Below are 20,954 nucleotides of genomic sequence, written 5' to 3'. Positions count from 1 at the left end.
TAATAATGTCAGAGACCACATCTTCATTAACAGAAAAAGACATAATTGAAGTTCAGGTAGCAACAGTACTTACTTATCTCACCAAACCTCAACACCACAAGGATCGAAAATGATTTTAATACAAATATGATGAAAAATCTTTAAAAAATAATACATATGTTTAACATCAACATACTCCAATTCCTCTTTAGTGAGTATGCCTTTCACTGACTTTTGTCTTCATCAGACTCGTCTTCCTATTCAATAAAATCAAATCTGACTTTATATTCATCCTTAAAAAACCTTGCAAATAGTTTTAACAATGTTCTCAACATCTACAGAATACTGTCACAAGACGGCAATATATTTAGTAATATAACAAAAAATTAATATGAATAACGATGATATAAATAATATCACATAAGAAGTAGTAGGCCCCAACAAATTTAGGGTTAAAGTATGGTCTATGTATCTGTGTTTTCTTCTTCCTATTACATTTTGGTTTTGAGTCAGGCGGAATCACAAACATCGATCCTCTCTTTTTCTCCATACAATCACCCATAGTTCTCAAATTATCCACGATAGAGATCGGCAAATGATAATATTCTATACTTCTAAAGTAGCAATATAACTACCACCATCGCTCTCATTATACAAAAGATTTCTTGAATCTAGGGGTGTTCAAACTTCGGATAAAACCGAAAATCCAAACCGAAAAAATCGAACACTGAATCGAACCGAAAATCGAATTTTATAATTCGGATATAAATGTTAAAACGAAAATTTATTTGGTTCGGTTTCGGATTATATATATCAAAACCGAACCGACCGAAAAAATCGAAATTTCTCGACCTTATCCACATCTTCTCCGATTTTTTCACATTTCTTGACGTCCTCCACATCTTCATCAATTTTTTCACATTTATCCAAAACAACCTCGTCACATTTCAAGCCACATCTCATATTTCCATCATCTAGTTCAGTTACCTCTTTTTCAACATCTTTATCTCATCCATTTGTTTTATGGCAATTTTTTCGAATCTTCTTAATTCAGATATACCCTCTTCGGCTATGACAATTTTTGGATCTATTAAGAACTTTAATTATTTAGTATATTGGATGAGATGTACCCTCTTCGGCTATGACAATTGTTTTATGACAATTGTTTCTCGAAATTATGGTACGTTTGAGGTTAGGGTTTGAGTCTCATACTTATACCAAGCCTTCATGACCTAATTACCATAATATAATATTTGAGCCTCTTAATTAACATTAATGGGCTAGTCCAACTAGTTTAATCAATTAATCAAGGTCCATTAAGAACTTTAATTATTTAGTATGTTGGACTTGTACTCCGACAAGTCTATTAAACATAGTTCTCACTATATTTAATTTAATATTTAATAAACGCAACTTTTGTGTTTAATAAATTAAATTATCATATTTTACAAATTCAACACCTTTATTCTTTCCAAATTAAATATCATAAATCCAACTCTTTGAATTTATTCTCTGAAATTTGATTATCATAAATTCAACTCCTTGAATTTATTATTTCATATAAATTCAACTCCTTGAATTTATTTTCTCTCCATGGGAACAAATGATCACTGCTTGTGTGACCCTCAATGGTTCAAGGATACAGCTAGCCGTGTGTTCACAACTCTTTGTGATTCAAGACATAATCCTTTATTTGGGCTTACCATAATTTGCCTCATTCTATGTATCAACAATTGATCATGAGAATGTCAGAAATCATATCTCTGATTAAACCCATCGAATCATGGTAAGAGCGTCTAGTAGCACCGCCCCATGATTCTCTAGGTATCATTAATAGTACCTACAAAACCAGTCGGTTATAATTAACGTACAGTAAGGTTCCTTCATCTCATATATCCCGATCGAATCTGCAACAATTGGTTCATCGAGTGTTGCATAAGAATTCAATAACTATGTGACATATTTGAGAATAAATAGTGGTATCGCATAGGCAATTGTAGAACCCCTTCTCTAACGTACATCTCATACTCTAGCCAGAGATTTTATGCACTATTATTTCATCAGATCACACAATATATCCACACCCGTAGGTGAGCGGGGAATTCCTGACTACAATGCACTGGCTCCTACGTGTGTCGCAACTGTACATATTCTCACCGCCGGATGACCCTCCTGGAGTCGGTAAACGAGTCAAAGCACAATCCTAGCATATAGAGCCTCAGTGTTGTCCCGGGTTGTAAGGACTAATAGTGTACAATCATAACCACAGACTTATCCTCTCGATGAATGATAACCACTTGGAAAGTCTTAGAGAGGGTAATTCGGTATAATCATCATATGATTACACATATGCTTGTTTGGACATCTCTATGTCCTTATCAAGAAACGTGGTACACAACATCACAGATGCTAGTATCGAGCTCAAGTAACCTTTATCCATGTTTTAGGCGGTTGAATCGACTAGGAACGAATCTAGATTATACAGTATTTACAAATGAGTTTCAACATTGAATTACGATTCATTTGTATTAAAGTATAATTAAGGTCTTTATCTATGTCGATCACATGGGTATACAGGTAAAGAAATAACAAACCATGAAATAATGCATTATATTAAAATAAAGATTGTTTATTACAATCGAGTCAATAAATTCTCTAACCAATAGTTGACTTACAGGGCATCTACTCTAACAATATGAATCAATAAATTTTAATATTGCTTCAGGTTCAATGGAATTTAATAGAATCTAGGTTTTACCCCACCGAAACAACCGAGAGAAAACATTTAAACCATGTTGTACTCCTAAACTTGTTATACTCTGATACAACCAAGTCTGAACAAAAACAATATTAAAATTATTTATTGCAAACATATTGAAATCATAATTAATAAAACTACATATTATCCATCAATCCAACGGTGCATCCATCCACATTAAGTTTACTTCCAAGATAACGTATTCCTCGGTACAAAAATTTAAAACAAGCATCTCCACAAGCATAGTTGAAAAATATGTTAGATTATCGAGACAGCGAGATATAAAACTAAGGAGGATATAATTATCAGTAGGGTATATTACGCAGCAAAAAACGAACAAAATATAAACTCTAACAAATCATCCATTTCAATATCATCATCACTTGTAAATAAAAAGCAATTTTTCATAGATAGTTGTCCGGTTGGCATTGGTGATTTTTCTGGCAAAATGACGCACCAAAAATATGGACTTCATTTTCAGATCTCAGTTAGCTGGTTGGCAACTATGATGCAGGCCAAAAACAATAGAGAAATCTGATGAACTGAAGAGGATCATAATGTCATCACCATCAACAAAAGAACATGAATCAACATGAAACATGTTTAGAACATAATCTACCTGATAACTACTAATCGCAAGGACATGTATATCAACTAATTTGGTAAAAAGAATATCATTTATCTTACTCATTTGCTGCTATCTTATCATTGACTTCAATTTTCCCATTACATTATTAAAATAAAGGGGAGCATCATAAAAATATTTCATCATTTTCTTCGTCTCATTACAATCATGAGCTACTTTATCTCCCACAAGAATTTATAGATTAACAAACAAAAACAAAGTTACACAAATAATTACGATAAACACAAATGAGAAAAGATACAACTTAATAATAACGACCAAAAATAAATTTGGAAAAAAAAAACTTATTGTACATGATTAGAAAGTTGGGAACTAAAATCCAACTGAATATATATGCTAAAAAAAACAACCACCGAATTGTACAAAGAACCGGAATTTGGAAAGAGTAGATCTCTTGTGAGACGGTCTCATGAATCTTTATCTGTGAGACTGGTCAACCCTATCGATATTCACAAAAAAAAGTAATACTTTTAACATAAAAAATAATATTTTTTCATGGATGACCCAAATAAGATACTCGTCTTATGAAATTGATCCGTGATACCGTCTCACAAGAGTTTTTGTGATTTTGAAATAACTGTACGAGAATCATGCACTATAACATTACTTCTAAATTTCAGAAACATTTTGAAAAGTTATTCCAATTAAAATAAAAATCAACTTAACAACAATAAGAAAAACGAACCCTAAAAATTGGAGAAAATAAGTTGACAATAATGGGAGAGCCTGCAAGAACAAATACTAATCTAAAAATACATCAGAATTTCAAAAGAGAAAAAAAAATGCTACAAAGCCTAAAATGTGGTCCTCCTCATTGAAAAAAAAAAAAAAATTTGTACTTAACTTATAGAAACAAATTAATTAAAGTATAATATATATATCAATCTATGAATTTAATCTACATAATCTGATTAAATATAAAATAAATTTGTATTCACTTGAATTTGGAGGCTAAATAAAACCAATCATTAAATTAATCAAAAATTATAAATAAATGAAAAATGGGGTAGTTTAGGCAAACAAAAACATAGAAAGGAAAGAGTGCGTACATGGTCAATACTACTAATTAATCGTCAAAAAATAATAATAAAGCAAAAATTCGTGTGAGACAGTTTCACAAGTCGTATTTTGTGAGACGAATCTCTTACTTAGATCATCAATGAAAAATTATTAATTTTTATGCTAAGAATATTACTTTTTATTGTGAATATCGATAAAATTGACTCGTATCACATATAAAAATTCGTTTGAGAGTCTCACAATAAACCTAAGCTACTAACAATAATAATAATAATAATAATAATAATAATAATAATAACAAGAACAAGAGGAAGCCTCCCATCGACGAAATATAGATATTACACACAAGCTATAGATATAGAGAGAGAGAATGGAGGGGGTGGGGAGGGTTGTGGTTATGGAATGATGGAAGGGGTGGCCATGCTAAGGCAACTTATTGTACAATTACAAGAGGTTTTAGAACTCAACGGTTCTCCTCCCGCTGCTGCGGTTCCTTCCAATTACTTCCTTCACTTTCAGCCTCGACCTCAGCCTTCGCTTCAGCAGCAGCCCTTGAGGTCTGTCATTTTTGGATGTTTGCTTCGGATTTATGCCTGGTTTCTCGATGATTGTTGCTGCTTGTGGTATTTGTTTTGAAGGGCGTCGATTTTGAGTGTTTCAAGATTTCATTTTTTTTTATTTTGTGTGACTTCTGATTTACTGGGGAGGGGAGTTTCGTATCACAAAAACAAGAGAGTTTAAAAAATGGAAATTTGAGTATAATTTGCCCTCCCTTGCTTCTGTGATGTGAATTTAGGAATTAAATAGCTGTATATGTGTTAGAATTTGTATATACATATGGATGTAGACGTTGGAATTGCAGTAAATACATGAAATTTTGAAATATTCTGCGCTTTTTAGTGCAATCTAGAGAGAGAGCTTTTAGGTATGCCTAAAAGCAAAGGGAATTTTTTTGCTGAAACTGGTATTCGAAGCTCCAACACATCCAAGGATACGAAAGTCCGGGATTTGAATTGAATTATTTCATGATTCCATCTTTTAGTAATCATGCCTTATGTTGTGTATCTTGGTTGAGTTAGATACCATCGATTGGTTTGTAGCTAATATATTTGTATAGAATCATCTGTTTAACTTCGTGTCTAATGCATAAGTTGAATACTTATTTCGGTTTGCTGACTTTTATCTTTATGCTAATTGTTCACTCACTGTCACCGAAATGTGCTGTGTATTCATATATATTAAGGTAAATTATGGATCAGGGCATGCTTTAATAGAAAGAAATGTTTACCTAGTGTGGAGGGCTGGGTTGGTATATTTGCTGTGATTTCAAATGCTAAGACGAAAGCAGCTTATTCTTGCAGGGACAACACTCAATGATAATAGCTCTGTTGAATTTGTGAGTTCTAGTCACTCTGCTCACTGTTTTTCAATATGTCCGATGGAGCATAAATAACATAATCTAGCTAAATTTCCACCTTTAATAAACAGCTACATGTTGTTTATTTTACTGGTAGGTTTGTCATTTAGGCTATGTCGACCGAGTTTTGGTTATTATTCAGTTGGCCTGTCAATTGGGCTCTGTGAGCTGAGTTTTGGTTAGCAGAACTGATCCCGTTTTAAAAGCTAATTCTTTTTGGCAAAGCCGAATACATTACGTTCCACACAGACAACTACCTCTAGTTGGCTTTCAAAATTATTTGAGTTTTTGTGTGAGCACGTACTGCATAAACATAAGGATATATCTAATGTCAACAAAATCATATATTCATAAATAATGGGATTTTGGTGCTCAAAATTTCCTCAGAAACATTGGCTTGAGCAAAAGTTTCAATTGTATTACAATTGACAAATATCATCTCTATATCATCACTTATTAGCCTTGATCTTTGTTTGAACATGCTTTCAGTTTTTGAACTCCGAAAGAGCTGCTACATTGGGAGAGACGTCTTTCAAACACATCCCATAATTTAATCTGGCTAAATAATGAAAGTCCAAACACAGTTCAGCTCACAATTGTCAGCCTCTGGTCAATTTTTGTCAGAGTCTAGCTGGCCAAGCTTGGCCCAACTTGACCCAAATGACAGTTTTATTTCCAGGGTTTGAGATTATTTTTCTTGTGAAAGCGTCTGTTTAAATTGATATGTTGTATTAATGTCAACACTTCTTGTGATTATACATTTCTACATTAAATGTAGTGTGCCCATTCGGTCGACCTGTTATAGCAAATCTGGACTTCACTGGAGGCATGTGCCTAGGATGTTTGAAAACCTTCACTTTCGTACCCATACAAGTTTGATCGACGTATCCTTGCATTGAAGGCACTAACTTTCATTGATATGCAATTAATACTTCAGAGTTTTTTTAATCATTTTGACACCATCTGACCATCCTATAAGTCCCTTGCTAAGTTTCACCACTAACCAATTTTAGTCATCCTGGATGTCGAGTGTGTGACTATTTTATTTTACTTTTACTTATTACCTGCCTTTTGATTATGTTCGTCGGCTGTACCAAGAGATTTTTTTATGATCAGATATATACAATTTAATTACATGCATAAACAATTTAATGTTTAAATGCAATGTTGTAAATGGCAGGAGGCGGTGGCGGGGTGGTAACCGCCTGCGGTTGAATTTTTTTAGCAATTTTTTTTATAGGTGATTATATATAATCATGCAATATAATTACAAATAATCAGAATTGTTTATGTAATTTATGTAATTAGACAATGTTTATTGATATAAAAAGCTTCATACAATATAATGCTATCTAGAAAAAGTGTAAATAAATATATAAATGCAAACTAACTAGATAATTAAGGTGGTTGCTGTTGGCGGCGGCGGTTTAAGAGTGGACTATTGAAACCAAAAATAGATACAAAAGAGAGTGAGGTGTGTTTTTATTATATTTAGGGATTTTTAAATTGAATGACTTTGACTAGTTTTTAAAATTATTTGACTTTGACTGGTTTTTAAAATTATTGACTGCCTCGGCCTCCCTCCACCGCCTCAACCGCCTGCTCTCCCTCCTCACCCGCCGGATAGCCTCGGATCTCCTTCGAGGCTGTCTCCCGCCTAGGCCGCCTCGACCGCTATTTAGAAATCTGTTTAAATGTTAAATGCGTACTCTACCTTCTGTTTAAACTTTTAGATGCCAGTGTGCTGTCTGGGATGTATTTGCTTTCGGAAATGACATTTCTGTTATGCAGTGTTTTTAGTTATTCTCTCCATAATTCTCGTTTTGTGCTTCTATGAGAATAACATTCATCCTGGTCTTTTGACATTAAGCCTCTAAACGTACTTCGTTTATTACGCAGATGGTGTTTTTTCAATCTAGATGGTAGTTCTTTAGAAGAAGGTTGCTATAATCTCACTATGACTGTTGGTGAATCTGAAAACTTGAAGATGATGGAACCTGGCAAACCACCACCCACCAAAAAACCTCGTAAGGAACGCAATAGAGGGAAATCAACCGCCACAACAAGCTCCACTGAAAGCATGGATCAAACCATCTGGAAAGAATTTCCAGAGGATCTCTTTGAAGTTGTGATTGCAAGACTTCCAATAGCAACATTTTTCCGTTTCCGTTCGGTTTGCCAAAAGTGGAATTCATTGCTGACTTCCCAAAGTTTCTGCCACCAATGTACTCAAGTCGAGCAAGCCCAACCTTGGTTTTACACCATCACTCATGAAAATGTCAATACTGGAGCCATGTATAACCCATTAGCAAAGAAGTGGCACCATCCAACTGTGCCTGCCTTGCCAACAAAATTAATCGTACTTCCAGTGGCATCAGCAGGCGGCCTCGTATGTTTCCTCGATATAGGCCACCGGAGTTTCTATATTTGCAACCCCTTGACAAGATCCTTCAAGGAGTTGCCAGCTAGGTTTGTTAAGGTCTGGTCTCGTGTAGCAGTTGGAATGACTCTGAACGGCAGATCTGCGGACTCGGGTTATAAGATCGTTTGGGTTGGTTGCGAGGGGGAATATGAAGTCTATGACTCGGTAAAAAACCACTGGACTCGCCCTGGAATCATGCCCTCGAATATCAAGCTTCCACTCTCACTGAATTTCAGGTCTCAAGCAGTCTCCGTTGATAGAAAACTCTACTTCATGCGCTCAGACCCCGAAGGGCTTGTGTCCTACAACATGGACACCGGGATTTGGAAGCAGTTTCTTATCCCAGGTCCTCCCCATCTCAGCGATCATACATTAGCTGAATGTGGAGGGAGGATCATGCTTGTGGGGTTGGTGACTAAAAATGCCGCCACATGTGTCTGCATTTGGGAGCTGCAAAAGATGACTCTTTTGTGGAAGGAGGTCGACAGAATGCCAAACATATGGTGCTTGGAGTTTTATGGGAAGCACGTTAGAATGACTTGTCTGGGTAACAAGGGCTTACTCATGCTATCGCTGAGATCAAGACAAATGAATCGGCTCGTTTCCTATGATTTATCGAGCAGGGAATGGCTCAAGGTGCCTGGATGTGTGCTGCCACGCGGGAGGAAGAAGCAATGGATTGCTTGTGGTACTACATTTCACCCTTGTTTGACGGCATTGGCTTGATTTTCCTTTGGTCTGGTTCTAAATTTACCGCACTTCAATGGTAGCTAGATCTAAAATTGGTGCGAGTATTTACTGCTGTAGGTTCGACAGCTGAATTTTCTCCTTATGGCAACCTTACGAGTTCTATATCATTTACCTTATGTCTTCAGTCTTCTTGTAATCAGCGGATGTATTTGTGTTTCTATAGCCCAATGCTTTTATCAAACAAATCATATTGTACATTTTATCCCAACAGATAAATCTTATATGACCAACAGATAAATCTTATATGACCAGGAGTTGATTTCTTTTCTTGAAGAGAATGCCTGCGTCTTTTTACTTGGCATCTTTCTGAACTTACTGATTTATTATACTGCTCGTGCATATGCATACCAGCGATTTGGGTAGACACGTGTAATATAATAGTTAACTCATGGGCACCCGATATGTTCCAAAAACATATCTTGAAATGTCACATAATACGTATGATCATACACTATTAAATGTTAAGCAAGATGTTCTCGTGAAACATTGAATCAATCGTCCCATCACACTAGTGCATTAGAAAATATCGTCAAAATATTTGATGTTTAATGCTCAATGTTGCGAGACATTTACTATGAGGTGTTCTGCATATCAAAACTAGCAAGGATGAAAACAAAAATCTACAATTGTCATTTTATTCGGATTCAGCTCTCTGCATTGAATATTTATATTATTATATATAGAACTTTAAATTTTATGATTTTATAGAGATTATGTCGTAACATAATAAAGGCTTAAATTTAATGATAATAGAGAGAGTACATTGTAACATAGAAAAGGTTCGTCATCTACACTCAGAAATAACCACCACAAAAACACTGAAGAAACAGTCTCCACCTTCTACAAGCCAAAAATCTCGACCGTGATTAAGCCATCCCTCCACTTGTAGCTGTCCTGATTATCTGAAACAGCGCTGTAGATACACAAGCAAGACAAAAGGGGTCATATGTTTGATTTATACGGGACTAGCAACGTAACATCAAGAACACAGCTTTATTACAAATGGAACGAGACGAAATCACAGGTATGTCTCAAGCAATAGCAAGCATACCAAGTGAAAATAATTTCTCAAAACTGGTTTGCTGATATATCTTTTTTTAGAATCAACATGACACTGCATTTTCTAAATCTAATCTAAATGTTAAAAATTTCCAGGATCACAAAGTTAATTCGAGTACCTCAAACTCCAAAAACGTGAGAGAACAGTGAAGCAAATAACAAAAATATGGATAAAAAGCCTTCCTGAACAAATATGACACCTTGAACATCATCAAAAACCTCGTGTCTATTTCTCTAAAATTTGTAGTCAGGAGTCTTGACACTCATCACTAGAAAACATCTATGTATCCTTAATTTGATCGTTCAACTTTTTCGGTCACAAGAATTATACTTCCATGGCCTAGATAACATTGAGTTTTAAATCACCAAACTCGTCAGCAAGAAAATTGCTTCCAAAACATCATACAGTTGCATCAACAAATCGATTATGGATAAGAGAACTTTACATGATCCAATAACAACGAAAATGAAAAACCCCAGCAAGATAGGGCCAACAGGGTAGTTGTTTCCCTTCTTTGTGCTAGTTTCATAGACTGCACCACGCTTGGTAATATTCTTGTCAAACTTCTCTATCTTCCTGTCGGCAAACCTCCTTGACGTTGTCTGCATAAGAAAGTACACATCATGCATAAAGTGAACCCATAATAGCATATCCAGAGAGGGAAAACAAATAACCGGCACGGATCACAAAATTCAGTACGTAAATAAAACAAATCCTAACGCCGAATAATATGCAAATACAGAATTCATGAACAAGAATTTCTCATCAATAAGGTACAATTCTGAAGGCTGCACGACCTACATTGTCGCTCAACATTAAGAATACAATATAAAATCACAAATATTCAACATGGCCAGTAAATCTCACCTAGATCACAAAGCCAGAAAGCAAAAATAAATTTAAAAAAAAAAATCAACACAGAGGAAATCAAAATCACAAACTCAAAATCTAACAAAAAGGAGACATTAAAAATAAAGACCGAAAAATAGAGTAAAAACATGAATTCATACCATGATTGACGAGATCGGTTGCTCGAAACGAAAATTGCCGCAGGTATTGCAAGTGATTTAGCCCCCGGCAAAGGTGAAATGGCACCGATCTCTTTATTTTTATTTTCTTTTTAATTTTTTGGGCTCTACGATTTGACGCTGCAAGTTTTTTTTATAGGAAGAAGAATCCAGTCCCTACACGTGTAGGAAGAGTCACCGCCTAGATCGCGATTGGGTCAAACGCATGGTGACCTGACGTGGCATTCCTCTATTGGTTTGTTCAAGAACATATTAAAAATTCCCAATTAATGGCATCTAATTTATATTATCCATATATAAATAAATTCAGTGGACTGTGTTGTAAAAACTCAACATTTATTAAATTTGATTTGTTTTTGTTTGTTAATTAATTTTAAAAACAAATTAAATGAATATGTTGTAAAAAAAATAAAACTTTATTAATTTCGAATTACTGTGGCAAAAAAATATTCTACTTAAAATATTTCTTAAGGATTTTTTTATCTCTCATATATAATAGATATATAGATAATAGATAAATGTATAATATAGTATACCATTAAAATTTAGAAGGAAGATAGCATTGGCGGGAAAGGAGTGACATCTATGTTAGAGTAGGTGTCTATTGAGCCAACTTGTGGGTTGAGCTTTATTGACTCTGATATAAACATAATCTTTATATTAGCAATATTTTACGATTTTATTCAATTATGACATTTACTTTATCCGTGTATTTATGCAATGTAACATATATTATAAACAGGTTCCTAGTCGAATCAGCACACATAAAATAAGGATAAAAGTCGCTTGAGCTTGAGACTAGCTTATGTGATGTAAACATCTTGTTTCATTGGTAAGGACATGAAGATGTCCATTCATATAGATGAATGATCATTTGATGATGCATTGAACAACCCTTTATCAGACTGACATTAGTCCTCAGAACCAGGACAACTTAGAGGCTCTACATATTAGAATGCACTTTGATCCGTTTACCGATAGTTTCGAAATAGGTAGAAGCAAATGCGCTGTAGTCAGGGATTTACCACTCGTCTATGGGTGAAGATATCCTATGTGATCTGATTAGTTAATAGTGCAAAGAGTCTATAGCTAGAACAAAACATGTGCTTTAGAGAAAGATGTTATCCTAGTTACACATACGATGTCACTATTATTATTCAAATATATATCACATTGTTATCGAATTTATTTGAAACTCTCGATATATCAATGGTTGCAGATTCGATCGGGATATATGACTTGAAGAGACCGTATATACGCAAACCATAACTTAAGGTTCTTCCAGGCACTATTAGTGATAAATAAAAGATCACAGGACAATGCTACTAGATGCTTTTACCATGATCCGATGGACACAATCATACTTGAGTTCAGGTATTTTTGATCAAAGTGTTGATAAAAAGAATGATGTTAATGAGGATAAGCCTGAATAAGAATAAATATAATTCATTATTCTGAAACACATGAAGTTGTGAACCCACGATTCCCTAAACCATTGAGGGCCACACAAATATCAAATTTTGTGTTCCGAGGATATAGTCAAATTCAAAGAGTTGAATTTGGCAACTGTATTTTAATGGGGGTCGAAGAGATTTTTTATAAATGAGTTTATAAGTGGATTTCATGTATTTGAAATTGTGGAAGTTAGCTTTACTACTAATTGAGTGAGGAGAGAGGAATTGTCTGCTTTGGTGATAAGTTCACAAAACTGGCATCTACGAAAAATAGATTAGTAGAAATTTTGATCTTCGAAATTTTCAATTTTCATCATATGAACAAGATTTATATCCTCCGTACATCCGCGCCGTATGATCGTCGACTAGTGTTATAACGAGTTCATAATTATTTATTTAGCAAATTTAAAAAATACTAATTAATAATAATGTTAGTAGTAGTGACTACTATATATACACGATTCTAATGAAATATTCTAGAGGGATCTAGAATAGAGTAACAATTAATTAAAAAAATTAAATAATGATTATTTAACATTACATATATGTCAATACATATTGAATCGTCCTCACTCTTACTTTAATTAAATAATACTATGATATATATAGACACACACACACACACACACACACAACCGAAGCTATACTTATAAAAATCAATATTTAAAACTATTTTACCAACATTATTCCTTTGAGTCAAAAACGAAAATATATCAAAAATCCAAAATTCGCCAACAAAATAAGCATATGTCAAATGAAAGAAATCCACCCTTTAAACTTAAAAATAATAAACGTTTTCTCCTTTAAAATATCATTTTCATAAAACTTTATCTAACAGAGTTTTGCGAAAAAATGCAATGTCTTCGAGAGTGTACTGCAAAGCCCGGTCTACTCAAGTGTCAGAGCCTCCAATCTCATCGTTTTCCTCACCTACAACCATTCAAATTTAGTGAGTCTAATGACTCAACACATCCTAACCGTGATAGCAAATAATAACTATACAAGCACATGTATTTTTAAAAAATACTTCTAATAAAATGCACCTGACTTAAAAATCGTTATCATACACAATTTCGTAAATAATTTAAAATACTTAACATTATATAGCATTTCCTCATAATTTATCATAATTCATTTTTTGTGAAGTTTGATCACTAAAAGTGACTATCATTTAACCTTTATCCGCTGTTCGATTGATCAATCTATAAACCATGGTACCTGGCGGTGGAGCGTCAGAAACTCTCTTCACTGAGCCATAGCCTAAAATAATAAGTTCACCGCCTTTTTTTCCGACAGATTCCTCACACATCTTCTGTGTCACAGTCAATTCACATATCTCAAATTATTTTTGAATCCTTTCCCTTAGTCTATAAAAAATAATTTATATTTTTGTAAACTAAGCATGCAACAAGGAAATCTATTTGCTTTAGCATATATCGTAAATTTCATAAATTATTCATTTCAAATGACCATTTAACATGAGTTATTATTACGCGAGACACTGTCAGGACTTCAGAACTTCCTTGGACGTATGACCATTTTACTCCTGAAACTCTAACTTACCTTTTTAACTATTTCCTACATTCCTTTACCCGAGCATGTCCCAAACCATCATATAAGCTTATTTTTGACCTCTTATAATTTTCTCAGGCATAAACTCGAGCCCCTCGACCCATTATCACAATTCGACTTAACCGCTAAACCATAGTCCCGTTTGTAGTCCGAATTCACTTGAAACTTAATAACTTTCTCCCTAACTCGAACCACGACTTATTGGACCATATTTCACCCTCATGAGCCACGGTCTAGCCCACACAAGATCATCCTCCAACCCTCTGAACCCTCCTGCCCAAGACGTAGCCCTCGACTCCCCATCTTCAAGTCGCGACCCCTCCCACCAAGCCATCCACGACTAGCCTCTAGCCAAGCTAACTCCAGCACCTTAGACAACCCTCATAGGACCATACTGGACCACTCACACCGAGCCACATACGCACAGCCAAACATGCGCAGCCTTCTTCTTTTTGTTTCCAAAGCTGCGCGCCCTAGGTTCAAACACGGCTGTTGCTGCGACCCTAACCGTCTACCATGATCTCTAGCCACTCTAGGACACTTTAGGATCACGACTTGACCCATCACAGGGCCTCGACCATGGCTGGACAGCCCCTTGCGCAACACCCCTTCCTCACGCCCTATACTGAGCCGCCAAAACCCTACCCTTGCCTCGGACCCTTCCCTTCCTGTTCCAACCCCGTTATAGATCGTATGGGACTTCCTTCAGGACTGATAAAAATAATCCCCGTTTCCTTTAGTGGCAACAAGTCCCTATGAATTATAACTCGATTCAAACACCCATTAAAACTTTAAAGTTTTACGATAAATTATTCACAACATAAAATAAACTTGATCATCATGTTTTTAGTTCAAATATCATAAACATGCATAATGTAGTTTGAATGGTGCAAAAGAAAGGTTTAAAGAAGTTTTTTTTGCGTTTATAACGTTCGAAATTCAAAAATTGGTGCGAGGAGACGAGAAGGAGCGACCGGGGTACGTCTTGGCCTTGCTTCTTCTGCTCAAAACTCTCAAAAAATCATAGTTTTGTGGCAGCAAGGTGCACAGCTGTTGCAGCCTCACAAGCCCTAATTTTTTTGGTAAATTTCGAATTCTTTTGTGTTTCGGAGGCTAGGATTTTAGGTATTTATGATTAGGAAATAATTAGGCCCACTAATCCTAGTTAAATAGGCCTAATTAGGCCCATTAAATCTTGCACAAAATTTTATTTTGGAATGTTTTTAAAAATAAATTTACGAGTCCTCAAAAGTGATTTGTTTGACGAATTCGGTTTCTAGAATAAAATAAGGTTAGACTCGTAATTATGACTCACCGAACAACTGCGGATAGCGACTCCTATCAGTCTCGGTCTCCCAAGTAGCTTTTTCCTCTAAGTGATTCAACCACTTGAATTTGACCATCTTTATCACCTTATTCTGCAGCCTTCTCTCACGTCTGTTCAAAATTTGAGTAGGCCTCTCTTCATAAGACATGTTCGGTGTAAGCTGCATTGGCTCAAAATTCAGCACATGTGAAGGATTTAACATGTACTTGCGGGACATAAACATGTGGAAAACATTGTGAATTCCAGCAAGATTAGGTGGCAACACCACTCTATAAGCTAATGTTCCCATTGTGTCTAAGATCTCGAACGGTCCGATGAATTTTGGATTAATCTTGCCTTTCTTGCCAAACCTCTTAACACCTTTCATGGGTGCTATTTTCATAAACATACGATCTCCCACTGCAAACTCGAGATCCCTTTTTATTTTGTCAGCATAACTTTTCTATCGACTCTGTGCTTCCTTCATCCTGTCACAGATTTTATCTATTAAATTCGTCATCTGCTGAACAATCTCTGGCCCAATATCAACTATCCCCCGGACCTCATCCCAATGAATAGGTGATCTGCATTTACTTCCATAGAGTTCCTCATAAGGAGACATTCCTATAGATGACTGAGAACTGTTGTTATAGGTGAACTCTACTAGAGATAGTTTCGGCTCCCAACTTCTCTGGAAATCAATCACGCATGCTCGGAGTAAATCCTCGAAGATCTGTATCACCCTCTCTGACTAACCATCTGTATGAGGATAAAATGCCGTACTGAACAGTAGCTTAGTTCCCATATCCAAATCCAGACTCTTCCAGAAAGATGAAGTAAATCTCGTTTCTCTGTCAGAAAATATAGAAATTGGGATTCCAAAGTCTGCCTATCTCTCTAATATACAGCTCCGCGTATTGCGTCGTGGAGAAAGTCGTCTTTATTGGCAGAAAATGTGCAGATTTAATGAGACAACCAGCTATCATCCAAATAGCATTGAAGCCTTTTACTGTCTTCGGTAAACCCACTACAAATCCATAATAATGTTTTTCCACTTCCACTCAGGAATAGGAAGTGGTCTGAGCATCTCTGCCCGCCTTTGATGTACCGCCTCTACTTGCTGACAAGTTAGCCATTCAGATACAAAACGTATGATGTCTCATTTCATACCCGACCATAAATATAGTAAGTGAAAGTCCTTACATCGTTGTACTCCCTGGATGTATAAAATAATGTGTACTATGGGCTTCTGTCAAGATTTCAACTCTAAGAGAATCCATACCAGGAATCCAAAGTTGGCCTCTGTATTACCATCCTCTACTGAATATAACATCCGGCCCTTAGACTCATATCTCTGTCTCCATTTCTGTAACTGATCATTTGTATTTTGATCGGCTCGAATTCGATCTCTCAAAGTAGATTGCAATGTCAGAGTAGATATGTTTGGATCCTTGCCCTTAGTATAAATCTCAAGATTGAACCTCTGAATCTCCATCTAAAGAGGTTTCTGTACTGATAGTTGGGATAGGACTATATTTTTTCTGCTCAAGGCATCGGCAATTACATATGCTTTCTCAGGGTGGTAGCTAATATCAGAGTCATAATACTTCATAAGCTCTAACTATCTTCTCTGTCTTATATTCAACTCTTTCTGGGTGAAGAAGTACTTGAGGCTCTTGTGATCAGTAAAGATTTTGCACTTCTCTCTATACAAATAATCTCTCCAAATATTTAGAGCAAAAACAATTGTTGCTAGTTCGAGGTCATGAGTCGGATAGTTCTTGTAACGCTTGAAAACGCGAACACACTTACCACATGCATGCATGAAAATTTATTTGAAATTATTTAAATGAGTTGTCTAGAACAATGTTTAATTATCTGCATGATTTAATGAATATTTAACCGAATGTTATGAATGTAAACTTTATGCAGTCAAATAAGCGATGCATGGCAGAAGGCTAGAAAACCAGAGAAGATTTTGATAAAATTTCTTTTTTTAGAAAGTTATAAATTGAAACTTGGGACTCAGTAATCCAAATTAGGAAAGAGGCAAATCTATTTATAGTAAAGGACGAACTTAATCGGTAACGAACTTTTGCTAAGAAAATGAGTAGTTTCGGGTGTGCGGTACTAGAAACGAGTAGCACTAAATATTTTTAAATATTATTGGGACTTTTTAGTAGATTAATTATGGGTTTAAATAATTTTTTAATGGGCCTAGATTAATAAAGATTTAATTAAAATAATTAGGGCCCTTAACTAACCTAAAGCACATTTAACAACTTAATGATTTAATTAAATACGACCTACCCACCTTACACCCCTCATTCACGTCACTTTCACCTTCAGCACACACAACTCACACACACTAGGACTCTAGGTAGGCCTAACTCTAGAGGAAGGAAGGGAAGGGAGAAAGCTTTGTGTCTCGTTTTTCAAACCATTTTTCATGCACCATTCAATCCATAATATTGCATGTATGCTGATGTTGTGTGAAAAGTTGTAAGGATGATGTTTTTCAATTCCATATTTGTGCATCTCATGTTTTCATAAAGGATCCTTAACGTTTGTTGAATTGTTGAAGGAGAGATGCAAACCAAGGTATCCAAGGGCTGGTCTAGATGTTTAAAAAGAGGATTGAAGGGACAAAGGATGAACCAAGGAGCCCCATAGGGCTGTCCAGCCCTGCACGCATGCCGTGAGTGAAAAAAAGGGCACGGCTTGGGTTCTATTGGCCATGGGGGCTGCATGTGTAATAACCTGTCGTTCATTTTTTTAAATTATGAATTATGGTATTTTATGGTGATGGTTTATGGCTTTACGTTAAGATATGATGGTAATGAATGTTATAGAATGGAATATATAATGGATGGGTAGAACAAAAAGTTGAATTTGAGCCAAATAGGTACTGGAAGTCCTGTAACGGTATGAAACTGTGGCAGTAGTTGGGGTGTTTAGCATAATGTTTTGTATTTTGATCCAAATGATGTAAGGCTACTTTCATTAGAAAGATAATATATAAGACAATAACTTTCATGTTTTGAATTTTGTTAAAATCATTAGGGAAGCCAAGCCAAAAGCGCCCCGAAATGTGCCGTATGTATCGTTGTTATTGCACTGACACATGTTGGGAGATTGAGCATAACGCTTTACTCAAACCTTCAAATGAATGATGCTAATTGGAGATGCAACCCAAGACATAGGGCTACAACTTTTATGTTTACTACTTTTCATAATTCTTAAGGGAAGAGGCGTTTCAGAAGCAATCTTTGATGTGGCTGTGCACAGAGCGACGCCCGAGCGGTAATTAATTTTAGCGATAGCTTTAAGAAAAACTGTCGCCGATTTAAAATTAGCGACGGTTTGGAAAAAACTGTCACTTAAACTTGCGACGGTTTTTGAAAGAGGATCGATTAAGGTGCCGGTTGTGCAACGGAAGTTTCAAAAATTTGTTTCAAAAAGAACAATAAAAAAAAAACCGAACACCTCAATGCTATAATGTGTAGCAAATGTCATACATAGGGTGTTTATAATTTTTACCTATCAATCAAAAGGATTGATGATATGGCTCCAACCAAGTTGTAAACAACTGGGCTCTTGAAGGTAGACAATCTACAAGCTTCTCCTTTGAGCACTCCTTGCTCAAATATTAACCTAACATGCTAGAAATTTATTTTAAGAATAAGCCATGCATGCAAAAAAAGTTATTATCCCAAATTAATTTATTAATTCACCAAAATACATAATAAGTGTTTAAAACTTTAAGGAGTTAAAATACAAGATTTAAGCAATATTTGAACTTCATTTATTTAGCGAATTTCGGCCCTCTCCTAGATCAACCCATACATATTTGGCAACCCTTCATTTTGATATCATTCCTTAATCCTTTCTTGGTATGATTAATCCTTTCAATTTAATCCATCAATAATTAATAATTAAGCACTATTATGCACCTAATCAAACCACTAATTTATCACATTAAGCCCTTACAATTCGTGCAGCATGAAGGAATGAATCAAGGGAATTGCCAATCAAACTCATCACTTGCACCTTCCCTCTTAATGCATTGCATGACTCTTTATTCATCTTGGTAACCTTCCCCTTCATTACCTAGCCTTCCTTTCCTCCTCACCTTCGAAAATTTCAGAGAAAACACTAGCCAAAAATCATGAGTTTGCAGCAAGAAAACAAGAGAGAAAATAAGAAAGAAAACTCCGTCTCTGCCGCGCCGTGTTCGTCGTGTTGTTTGTTTTCTTCAAAAAAAATTTTTCAGGCATGTTTATACGTTTCTTTTCTCCTCAATCAAGTCATATGTACACTTTTAAACCATATTTGTTCATGATTCATGGAGAAAAACCGAAACATGACAACAATTTGTTTAAAAAATCTGCACAGATTTTCTTGGCCCTTCCTTGTGCTTCACGGGTTTGTGTGTTTTTGATGATTACGGGGATTTGGTCTGTTCCAGGCGCTCAAGGCTGCATCTAGAAATGTTATAGAGTGTGTTAGGAGGGTGTTGGTCCATCGGTTTGAGTCCATTCACCACAGCAAAATGAAATGGACAACAACTCTCCATAGTTGTAAATTTTGAGTCTCGATTTTCTTTGTTTGTTGTTTAAGGTGAGGGTTCAAATCTTGGTTGGTCTAAGGCCTATAACCATGGTTAGAACCCTTTCTTAGCATGTCTAAGACGTGACCAAGATGGCCTTTCAAGGCTTGGTTCATGGTCCCATCGAAATTTTAAACAAACAACACAAGTGCCCCTTCGGTTTCAGTTTCTGATTTTTGAGTATGAGTTGGTTCGGCTTTGTGGGGTTTAAGTGGATCTTGGTTGGCTTCTAGCCCTTAGCCATAGTTAACACAATACCTCATGATGTCTAGATCAAGCCATGGTTGATCACATGGCCATTGTAATGACCAAGACAGCAAGTAAACGTGATACACCCCATGCGCGCAGCATGGTTCTCGGGTGGGAGCGTTGGGTTGTCTTAGGTGTTTGCTTGGATTGTGGTCGGCCTAGGGCCCTTATCCATGGTTCCAGCCCCGCCTTAGGACGTTGGGAAGAGACTCTGGTTGGTGGTTTGAGCTCCAATGGCCTTAGTTTCACAAACCACGCAAAGGAAAGCACGGCTGCTATCACGGCTTTGGACAGCATCTTTGCTGCGGTTCAGAGGTATCGTGCAAGTTCTTGGTTGGCTTTTAGCCTATGGCCTTGGACTGGACAGTACCTCAATGAGTTAGGAAGGCCATGTTTTTGGCCGTTTGTGATTTAATCAAGTTTAGGGGTCGTACGAGAATTGACGGTGCAATGTGCCAAAGTGACTCTCGAAAGAGCGTTTTTCGATTTTGGCCTCCATTCACCATTTTCATGCATTTCTGTTAGTATGAACATTATTTCATCATTTTAGGTGTATTTTAATCATGGCTAATCGATGGTTCAATCTCAGTTTGGGTTGGTACGAAGCCATGGTTGAATACTAAGTTTGTTGGGCGTAATTGTCTCGTTTTTAGTTCGATTTTTGAAGTGTTGGTCAAGTTGAAT

At 35.9% G+C, this 20,954-nt stretch overlaps 2 protein-coding genes across 2 annotated transcripts; one reads left to right on the top strand and one right to left on the bottom strand.

Annotated features, from left to right (window-relative positions):
* The first annotated feature begins 4,749 nt into the window (after positions 1–4,749).
* Positions 4,750–9,236, top strand: LOC140983051 (F-box only protein 6-like). The gene is made up of 2 exons (XM_073449930.1): positions 4,750–4,960; positions 7,720–9,236. Exons 1-2 carry the CDS (start codon positions 4,806–4,808, stop codon positions 8,966–8,968), a joined length of 1,404 nt encoding a protein of 467 aa, XP_073306031.1. The 5' UTR covers positions 4,750–4,805; the 3' UTR covers positions 8,969–9,236.
* Positions 9,237–9,711: 475 nt separating this feature from the next.
* Positions 9,712–11,192, bottom strand: LOC140983229 (uncharacterized). The gene is made up of 3 exons (XM_073450182.1): positions 11,063–11,192; positions 10,498–10,654; positions 9,712–9,905 (listed from the first exon to the last, which is right to left on the bottom strand). Exons 1-3 carry the CDS (start codon positions 11,063–11,065, stop codon positions 9,859–9,861), a joined length of 207 nt encoding a protein of 68 aa, XP_073306283.1. The 5' UTR covers positions 11,066–11,192; the 3' UTR covers positions 9,712–9,858.
* Positions 11,193–20,954: the final 9,762 nt, after the last annotated feature.

The sequence above is a fragment of the Primulina huaijiensis genome, chromosome 8 (genome assembly GCF_012295235.1).
Source record: "Primulina huaijiensis isolate GDHJ02 chromosome 8, ASM1229523v2, whole genome shotgun sequence".
NCBI classification, from domain to species: domain Eukaryota; kingdom Viridiplantae; phylum Streptophyta; class Magnoliopsida; order Lamiales; family Gesneriaceae; genus Primulina; species Primulina huaijiensis.
The sequence above is the reverse complement of the archived record's forward strand: the minus strand, read 5'-3'. Positions and strand labels throughout refer to the sequence as shown.